Source organism: Octopus bimaculoides, chromosome 4, assembly GCF_001194135.2.
Source record: "Octopus bimaculoides isolate UCB-OBI-ISO-001 chromosome 4, ASM119413v2, whole genome shotgun sequence".
Lineage (NCBI taxonomy): Eukaryota > Metazoa > Mollusca > Cephalopoda > Octopoda > Octopodidae > Octopus > Octopus bimaculoides.
Genome location: NC_068984.1, coordinates 97,278,841 through 97,289,719, shown reverse-complemented (window position 1 = coordinate 97,289,719; position 10,879 = coordinate 97,278,841). Strand labels below are relative to the sequence as shown.

The 10,879-nt window shown below is 38.1% G+C and overlaps 1 protein-coding gene across 1 annotated transcript in view; it reads right to left on the bottom strand.

Moving 5' to 3' along the window:
* Positions 1-1,176: 1,176 nt before the first annotated feature.
* LOC106876834 (monocarboxylate transporter 9) overlaps positions 1,177-10,879 on the bottom strand; it is a 36,364-nt gene continuing 26,661 nt past the window's right edge. Inside the window, exons 3-5 of the mRNA XM_014925548.2 lie at positions 10,080-10,223; positions 7,587-8,738; positions 1,177-1,546 (exon numbers count right to left, since the gene is read on the bottom strand). Of these exons, the coding sequence (XP_014781034.1) occupies positions 1,365-1,546; positions 7,587-8,738; positions 10,080-10,223 (1,478 nt within the window). The 3' untranslated portion in view covers positions 1,177-1,364. The remainder of the gene's footprint in view (positions 1,547-7,586; positions 8,739-10,079; positions 10,224-10,879) is intronic.

Here is a 10,879-nt window from a genome sequence, read left to right as displayed (position 1 = left end):
GACCACCACCTTCTCCTCCAAGCTCAGCAGCATAGCGTCCACTAGCCAAGCTACGTCTATTTCTGGTGGTATGTCTTCTACCCTTACCCTGGAAGTACACCTTCCAAGGTATGTGAGGTTGCCGAGCGTAGCCTGGCGTTCGATGCATCTTGGAACCACACTTCCACAGTTCCAAACTTTCGGCCTCTGTCGAGGTAAACAATCTCTCTCCATATTGGCTTTAATGCGTTTTCAATTTGAGCAACCGTCATTACCGCAATTTCCCCGTTCAGCTCACTCTGACTAACCAACTTATGTTTAGATAAGATTGTTATTGATAACAATTTTGTTTGTCAACATTCCAAGATATGAAATGAAAACAAATCAATATTTCTTAAAAAATAGGGGATTCGGAATAGAGGCAGAACCTTTAGTGTCTAGCAACTGCACCTTGCCAGTAATGGTATGGTAGACAGGCATCACTGGTCCTCATTCAACTGCTGGCACAAACCAGATGAAGGGATGGTGTTAACACTGCATCAGTAGACGAAAGAGTTGTCAGCTCAGGTCAATGGCCTAGTGTTTGGGGTCAAGGTGCGTCTCAGGCAGAGGCATACGGTTTTGGATATCAGCTAATTTGCCCATGATATATTCATGATGATAACAACCAGACCAGAACCAATACCGGATTGGTCATCGCCCGGGTTAACATCAACGAGTGGACAGGCCTCAATTTCTCTCGCTCACAGAGGCCAGCAGAAGACGGAGAAAAGTGGCGAAATCTGGTTGCGACATCATCAATGAATGTTCCAATGATTGCACAGTTAAAGGAAGGAAGGAAGGACTTTGAAAAATGTTTAATAATTCAATAGTTCAGATAGAACTTTGTCAGCCCGAGTTACACTTTGAGTCTGAGAAAAAATTAGAAGACAAGACTGAAAGTAGTTGCTCTGAAACATTTCTGGTTGGCTTCAAACAGATATAATTAACTGCAGGGTTATTCGAGCTGAACCTGTGTTGTGTAATAGTTGATATTAGAAGTTGGGAGGACAGCATTATTAAAAAAAGGAAACCCTTTGTGTAAGTACATAAACCAACACTCCATAAAGAAAATATATCTTTAAAGTCTTAACTTTATCCAATTAGTCTCTTAAACTCAGTTAAAAACAAGAAAGAAAAGAAAAGCAGAAATCAATGTGAAATTTGATAAGATAAAATATTTTATTAGTTTTACGGATCCAAATCCCGCTTGGATTGTATACGTCTTTCATCTTTCAATATCGACGATGTGAAATGTATGTAATTGTCCGAATGTAAGAAATAATGTTCAATTAAATGCAAATGTTCATATTTATAATTGCCTTATGTTTATAGTTCTACATGTGTCAGTGTATTACGTGATATCTTGTTAACATGATACAGCTACATGGAGGGACATCTTTCAGCTCTCGTTGTCTTAGTCGCGACAATATCGCCAATGGCAATACACACAAGGCTGAAACGCACAAAAATACTCCAGCCAAATAAAATGAACCCCTATAGTGTCCAGTCAGGTCTCGTAACAAACCTAGAATGAAATAAAAAGATAGTATTAACAACAATTATTATTATTACTATATCTTATTTAGACAGATTCCCCAGTTCAGGACCACAGCCTCCCATACTACCATAAAAGGCAAGGCCAGTTATGAAAAATTGTGTCACCATAAAAGAATCGACGCATACTTAAATATGTCTTAGTAAATCAGATTGATTGTTGTGTAAACTAGTGAGCTGAAATCTTCCCTCCCGCCAAACAGCTTGATCGAACTTTCTGGAAACTCCGTTGGGCGTTATAAAAACTGGATTTTGAAAACGTTGGACAGAACAACTTCTGGCGTTATACGCAACTGTGCCGCTCAGTTCCATGATAAGTGTTCTCACTTTTTGAATTTCTTCCGCTCAGAACAGCCTGGAGTTCAGTTCGGAACTAAATCAATCATCTTTGTGATAAAGCATTCTCTTACAGCACTCTCGCATAAAGTACATCCTTATTTTACAAGTATATCATGTGAAGAAAAAACAAATTTAGTATGCATTATCATACACTTATCGAAAGATATTGTAAGGTTGTTTTATAGGGGGAAATGTATGATTCTATGCATGTAAATACAATGCTGTACAATAGGATAAAATATGAAACTATGAATTTATATATAAACTGCGTTATATAACAATCGTATTTCATTTTATCTTCTGAACAGTTGTATAGTTGTTCATCTTAGAAATTCCTAGTTTATATTTCGACCAAGAGAACTGCAGGATGTAAAACGCGTATTTTTGGCTATGATGCTTTGTCTTACTGCAATCGACTACCGTTGTAATGACCATCGCCATGGTTTTGTTGTCATCCACTCATTGCAAATAACTGGTAGGCGGACGAACACTTAACATCTCTTTCATCTTTTTAAGGGAATTTTGATTTAGATAATTATAAAATGTTTCTTAAAGGTAAGTCAATCATTTAAATAATATAAAACTCATATCAACTGTAGGTTATGTATGCTAGGGAAGGAGGTTTAAGGAGATGATGTGATCTCTCCATATAACTACCAATGCACGGTAAGCAATTCTTTTGTATTAGGTTGTCTGGAAGGTTCTGAGCGCTTTTTAATATGCAAAAAGGGATATAAATAATTGGCCTTTCAATAAATTTTATTCAATGCAATAATTTCCATTATTATTAATGACCTTTGGCCATCTATCCAGATAATTTAAATATTCCATCAGCATAAAATTTTGGCTCCATCTAAATCGTTAAATATTCTTCCTTGCAATGAGTTCTGTAGAGACAAAAACAAGTGGTAGTTGAATGGCATAATATCAGGAAAATATGGTGGATGAGGTAAGAGATTCCAGCCAAGTTCATGCAACTCTGTTCGGGTAGCCAAAGACATATGTGGTCGGGCATTGTCTTGTTGGAACACGACCCCTTTCCTGTTGGCAATCTCCGTCCTCAATTCTTTGATTTTTTTTTTCTTGGTTCAGATTAGTCAGCTGACGACACTACACATCAGAATTATTGGTCCGGTTTTGTGAGAGAAGCTCATAATAAAGAATGCTTCTATGGTCCCACCAAACACAAAGCAAACCTTTTTTTGGCATGGATATTCGTCTTTGGTTGCTGTTTTGGGAGACTCTTACGCAAGCTCCAGGATCTTAGCGGTATTTCGTCCATCTTTACGTTCTGGGTTCAAATTCCACCGAGGTCGACTTTGCCTTTCGTCCTTTCAAGGTCGATAAAATAAGTTCCAGTTGATCACTGGGATCAATGTAAATGACTAACTCCTCCCCCGAAATTGCTGACCTTGTGTTAAAATTTGAATCCAATATTATTAGCAATATTTATTGTGTCTAGCACTCATGCTTATCCGACTCCCTAGCCCACAATACTCGGTCTCTCATCTGTAATGTGCCACACGCAGAGCAATTTTCTTATGCATTTTAAAATATAAAAATGTGCGTTTTATATGCTGAAAAAAAAGTTAATTCTTTTCTCATAATTATAAACTGCTCTCGGATTGCTATTTAGAATATTATGCAGTGAAAACTTGTATTTATTCCATTCGATATAACGTGAAAGCTGTTCTATTTATTCAATTGTCGAATAGTTGTAAATGCAAATATTCTTGATTAGTGAAATTGTATGAAAATTAATAGCAATACTAAGGCGGCGATTTGGTAGAATCGTTAGAACGCCGGACTAAATGAACGCGACGCGCAGCAAACCATCGAAAACTATTTAACAACACAAATACGGCCATAAAACTCAAGTCCAGTATATTTGATGGTGGAGTTAAAACGATATCATCGACTCCAGTACTTGACTAACTCTATTTTATCGACCACTGAGGAATGAAAAGCACAGTTACCCTTGACGTCATCAGAACTCATAGCATATATTCCGACACTCTAACAATTCTGCCAACTCGTCTCCATAATAATAATAATAATAATAATAATAATAATAATCCTTTCTATTGAAGGCACAAGGCCTGAAATTTTGGGGGAGGGGACTAGTCGATTACATCGACCCTAGTGCGTAACTGGTACCTAAATTATCGATCCCGAAAGGATGAAAGGCAAAGTCGACCTCGGCGGAATTTGAACTCAGAATGTAGCGACGGGCGAAATACCAGTAAGCGTTTCATCTAGCATACTAACGATTCTTTCAGCTCGCCGCCTTAATGATGATGATGATGATGATGATGATGATGATAATAGAGCATCGAAGGCCCGATATAAGTAGCCTTTAGAAGGGACAAGCAAAAGTGCCTAATAGTCGACATGGCAGTGCCAGATCAACATATCGTGAAAGAAAGAGCAAAGGCTGACAAATATCGCGCCAACATGTGCCAGCTGCGGGAGTCAAGCATAAACGTTGTTCAATACTACCCAACCTGAAGAAATATTTGGACACTTTAGAAATATCCTACAACCTTGGTGTATAGCAAAAATTGGCTTTACTTGGAACTGCACGCATACTGCGTAAGGTATTGTCTGGCGGAGGTCCTTATGGCTTGATACAGAGTTCAAATTTCCGATGCACACGATATCTTCAATGTACAACACAACTAATGGCAATGACTTGTGCAATCGCTCATTGCTTCCCGTATTTCAGAGGCAGTAACCGGCTTTTCGCAGAATCTCAGGTCCATCACCGAGAGCCGTGATAAACCGTTTAGGTATGACGTAAAGTTCGCTACCGTCGTCGACCCATCATCCTCCCCAAACAGCCTCGCAAAGTGCTGCTGGAAAGCCACACACATCTGCTCAGAACCGAGTAGCACACGTCCGTCCTGATCCGTCAAAGACTTGATCGTGGTTTTGTTTCCACGTCGCGTCTCTACCGTTTGGGTCCATAGGATGGCTTTTGTTCTTTAGCTCTGACTACGCATCCATCGTGTTTCACCCCAAAGAAATGGTCAAGAGCCATTCTCGCCGCTATCACGTCGGTCGCGATGCTTTTACTAATAGCTTCTTCTAGTTTGCTAACTAGTTCTCCCTCTAATCTATCTCTTTCTATTGCTAAATCTTTGGCTGATAAAGAAGCCATCATAATGTTCGACAAAGGAACGGGCTCCTTGTCGAGAAATATTGAGAACGAAGAAAGAATTGAGAATATATAAATATCGAATGGCCTAAACTTAATGACGCCACCGAGGCGAAAAATGTTTCGTCTTTAAGCAACGTCAAAACTTTCGATGTCAACAACGAGAACAACAACAGCAGCAGCAGTAACAGTAGCCACAATAACAACAACAATAACTGCAACAACAATACGAAAGAAATTAATCATAAAAACGCAAATATCGCCTCTGTGTCTTTTGCGTTAGCGGTGGGAAATATGGAAGAAGAATTAACATTGGCAAGGAAAATTGTAAAAGAGATGAGAGAAGGGTAGCTCTAAACCCTCCATCCAAGGTGATAGAAAATATCGCAAGATGCACGGTAACATACCGCTGCATCGGAGTCAAGCTCCGGCGGGTGGAAAAATTCCCCCTGGGAATGAAGTACAAAAATGCCTTGGGAGCGTGTGGGAGAAAAGATTAATCGCCTTTCTCCAGTCTCTGTCCTCTCCCACATCGCAGCTAAAGAGGATTGTGGAAGGCAGTCGAACTATTTCACCCCTACGTAACAACACAATAGTACTGCGTTCCTTTGCCCTTTAAATGCTAGCAGCGGAGGAATACACACGACGACTTCCGCCCAGCCGAAGGGCGCGGAAACTTAAAAAAACTTTAGAAGTCTGTGTTCCCGTCGGGTCACCATTTTAGATGGTGCAGGTCGTCGTTGTGCCACCTAATATGATTTTCAGACGGCTGTAATCTCGCTGGTAGTAAACCCAGATGAAAAACATACACAAGCAAGGTTGTAACTTTAAACATGTTTATTGTGGCTACACGTATATACACAATGTAATGATAAATAAGATGGTTTATGTGTAATGGCCATGGTCTTCCGTGCTATGCTCCTATCTGCAAGCTGGCCTGTGGCATAAGATAGTACCAGTCAAGTTGCGTCCTCATAGCCTGCGTGTCAGTGCAGAAAAGAGAAAGAGATGAGGTCACGTGTCTGAAACTTAATGTTGTGTAACGCTCTCTATATCTGGCCAGCTTGTTTGCTCCACTATGAAGGAAGTGGGGTAATGCGTCTACAAAACTTTCAGTAGCTGTCTAGAAGCTGGATGCTTAATACGTGATTATCAACTGTCCGGTGACTTCGGTCACACGGAATAAGACGCTGATTGGTTACTTATACATTCACTTGGAAACAACTTATTGTATTTTCTCTTTCACACAACGCATTGATTTTTACTGCTTATTGGTGAGCTAACTCTTTTCTCTGCCAGCATCACTCCAGTAGATTGTTATTCCTATCGTCGTACACATCCTTATACACGAGTTAAAATCATAATTACCTTTATTTATTTGTTACACCGTGTTATTCTCCCTTTAAATAAAGTAAACCCCAAAAATGCCTTCTGATAATTACATTTTCTCACACTGAGCAACCTCTCTTATCAAAGATGGAGGAAGTCTTGAAATACGTTGTCTCATGTCAGTTCTCTGCTGAAGGGAAACTCTTCGGTTTCGAAGTCGACGTTGGCCCTTGGTACTTCTAGCAATAAGGATGAGGTGATTTCGTTTACTTCTGCTCCGACCATTCCTGAAGCTACGGTTGCTGACAATCTCGAAAAAAATCAATAACAGCAAAAGTCTTGCCCCCTGGGTCTGTTGTTATTGTTGCTACTGCTGTTACTTCCCTGCTGTTGTATGTCTCTTTTTTTTTTCTGTTCCTCTTTTTCAGAACAGAAGGTTTTCAAATTGACCTTTACTACCGCCTGTGTTATAAAAAGATCTTCTATCCTGCACCACCAGTATGGATGATTCCATCTCCGGCTCCCCAGTGGGATACGATTCTATGAAAACGTAAGATAGCAGTCTTTATCCAAGGGAGATAACAATTTTTAAAAGATGTTATGACAATGAGATAATATATACAGTACTTGCCATTTGAGATCCAAATTTTATATATTGCAGGGAGAGAAGACACATACTAAACATCATACATACACCTTAATACACACATATTATACACGTATATCTGAGAGATTCGACAAGACGGAGCAAGACTATTTTCGAACCGAAAGTAGAGTACTCTCAGAATTCAAAGTAATTTTATTTTTTTATATGAGTAACTCGTTATATATTCACGAAATAATTTACATCTAATACAGAATACCAAGCAACTCAAAGCAAACTGATAAAGTTGTACACGAATTTGAATTTAAAATTATACATTGCTGAACTATTATATAATAATTTTCAATCTACAACATCAGATAATCTATTTCAGATAGTAACTGATCCTGAGAGAAGCTGAAAGTTTTTCACTCTAGCGATGATGGGCGAGGTCCAACAAAGCAGAAGTCGCAACGCTTTATACGTCAAACCCTTTTTTAGCGGTTATAACTTTACCAAGTTTAATAAAATTGCATGAGTGTATATGTGTGCCTGAGAGAGAGAGAGAGAGAGAGTTTACTTGAATATGGTGTGTTGCCTTACCTGCAAGAGAAGCACTGGCAGTGCTACCGACTCCAAGTGCCAGTGTGAAAAACCCGAACGATACAGCTATATTATCTTTGCCTGCAATATAAGCCAATATGGACGGGTCTAATCCAGCTGTTATTCCATAGAAAAGTCCAAAAAAGGCAGAGAATAGCATGCAGAACCAGAAGCGTTGCAGCAATGGAATAAGAAGAGTTGACACGCCGCTCAGTAACATGGCCACGGTGTAGAGCATTAAGATGTTCAATTTTGAATAACACGACGCTGCTCCAGCTAGTAGACGACCGACAAATCCAGTGACTCCGATTACAGACACTAAAATGGCGGCTTTCTTTGTGGTTGTACCAAATGACTCAGCATAGTCCGATATGATAATAACAGGAACTCCAGCGCCAGTAGCTGACAGCAAACAGGAGCAGAAAAGCACTAGATATTTTGTATTTTTGAAGATATTAATATCACGGAGATAATTTTTTATACAGTTCCAACATCTATGAATCTTTCCCGTAAAACTTTGCTCTCCATTTTTTGAAGATTTTTCCACCAAATGATTTCCTTCCATGACGTTTGCACAAAAGTTTTGGTGATATTCTAAAGAATATCTATCAACAGTTGAGATAGAATTAGATTGTGTACTGGAATATTGCTCATCAGTACACATGTGTCTCTTCGTTCCTGTTTGAAAATCTCCTGAGTCTTTAATAACATTTATTGATGAGGAATGAAACTGAATGTAATTTACGCTAGAGTCTCGTTTCGTTTTACTGTAAAAACTTGATTTCATATCGATCAAACCATCCAGCCATAAATCTTTCAGAACTGCCGAAATATTAGGGTAAATATTGACATTAAACGAGATTGATCTTCTTTTAGTCGACTTATTCCGAAATTGGCAACAAGGAAAGAATTTATTTCTTTTGGGGAACATCAAAAGTGAACAAAGACCAGTAACTAGTTGAATACCAGAAAGGAACTGCATTGATGGTCGCCAGCCAACCGAAGCTATCAGCTCGCTGATTATAATAGGAAATATGATATTTCCCACTCCACAACCACTCGATGATATTGCACAGGCAAGACCTTGCTTTTCCTGGAAATGTTCCGTCACACATAGAATGGCCGTCAGATTCAAGCAACCGAAACCAATTCCTAAGGAAAAATAACAGAAATTGATATTATTATGAATGTTATCTAGCTATCTATCTATCTATTTGCAGACAGACAGACAGACAGACAGACAGACAGACAGACAGACAGACGGACGGGTAGGTTGATAGACAAACAGACAGACAGATAGATAGATAGATTTACAAATAATGCTACCTAGCTTTAGAAACAAGCTTAAATAGAGAGCTTGGTTCTTCGGAAAGAGTAAAATGAATTGCTTGTATTAGGTCCAGTCACTTTACAGCATGCTACTTAAAGTTTCATGGTTGAAGATATTATTCAGATAGACCTGGCTGGTAATAGTAATTCCAGTAAGTCTAGCGATACGGCAGTAGTAGGAAAGCGCGACGTGGACTTCCAGTAACTTACATCTAGAATAGCTGCGGCGTGACTATGATTGATATCATGTTTATTGATTTAAAATGTTTGATATCTTAGATAGGATATGGAATTTTTCCTCCTTGCAGAAGTTACAAAGAGTTTTTCCGCTAATTTTTTTACTATTAAAAACTAAAATCGATCAAAATATTTTACAATTGGTATGACTTGCCTATAGTTGTCTTATATAACTTGAGAGAACTGCGGTGTTTCTCTAACATATTTAGCAGCATATTTGTGAATCGAGTAACAACTTGTGACGGATCAGATTAAATCAATATTTGTCTTCAATTTAATGTTTACGTTTATGTACTGCATGTGGAATTATAATTAAAACTTTGCATTTTTCTCTTTACTTTGATTAGATTTAATTGAAATTAATCATTGAGACTGTCTCTTTTCAACTTCACTACAAAGATAATTTTTAATTCATTGAAAAACTTTTCCTCATTACATTAAATATTAAGTTATCACTATTGAGTTTCGTGCAGACAACGTCCCAGTGTAATTTTTCTCGATTGTTCATTGTAATTTATTCTCTTATTTACTACAGAAGTTCTTGCTAATTAACTCGTTTCTTATATATTGAAAATGTCTGATGTTTTAGATAGCACTTGGAATTTCTCATCATTATAAAGGGCTACAAAAAATGTTTCCATTTTCTTATTTTTTTCTAAATGCTAAAATCGGCCATGGCGTTTCAAAATTGGTACGATTAGCCATTAGTTGCCTTATGTTGCTCAATAAAACTGCAGCGTTTTTCTTTTCTTTTCTTATGCATCAATATTTCTTTCTTATGACTTATAAAGGGAAAAGGAGTATTAGTGAGTTAATTGGAAAAAATATCAACGGAGAATCGTAATAGTGGTTCTTACTTGGAACATACATCCTTTGTCAGGCTTCAGAAACCATAATGGTAAGATGTGGAATAAATTGTATATTTACCTGCTAATACACTATACAGCACGTAGAGTTGTGGGAGAGTGTTGGCATAGGAACTTGTAAATAAGCCTATGACTGATATAACTGAGCCAAATATTGCAACTGGACGTGAGTGGAGCCTCTTGACCAGAAGGCCTGCAAATGGACCTGTGTAATAAAGTAAATATATCAAAAATTGTTATCATAGAACATATAAGGATTGCAATGAAGAAGGAGACAAGGAAAGAGTCTATAGCCATCGAAATGAGAAGTTCATAGACACAAGAAAGATAATACCAGTTCGTAGTCAATAGCACACGGTAAGTTAAATACTGTATCAAGACGTCGCAGCCATGATGCTGAGCCGGTTACAGGTAGAAGGAAAGGATGTAGTAGAATTAATCGATACGGGAAGGATAAAAGGTAAGCTCTATCCCATAGGGATTTGAACTCAAGACGTAGACGATCGAGACTAAATATATAAAATATTTTGCCTATCAATTTGATGGCATGCACTGCTCTGTCACTCAATGATGATGATGATGATGATGATAATGATGATGATGATGATGATGATGATAATGATGATGATGATAATGATGATGATGATAATGCATGGACAATTTCATAGGGATGTTGCAGATAAAACAGACAGAGAAAAAGATGGCTATGGATGACTAAAAGTGACTTAAAACCGGAAACGGAGGCTCTAATTTGTGCTGCCCAAGAGCAAGCATTAAGAACTAATTACATCAAATATAAAATAGACAACACAGCAGAAAGTGATAAGTGCAAAATTTGTGAACAAAATGAAGAAACCATAT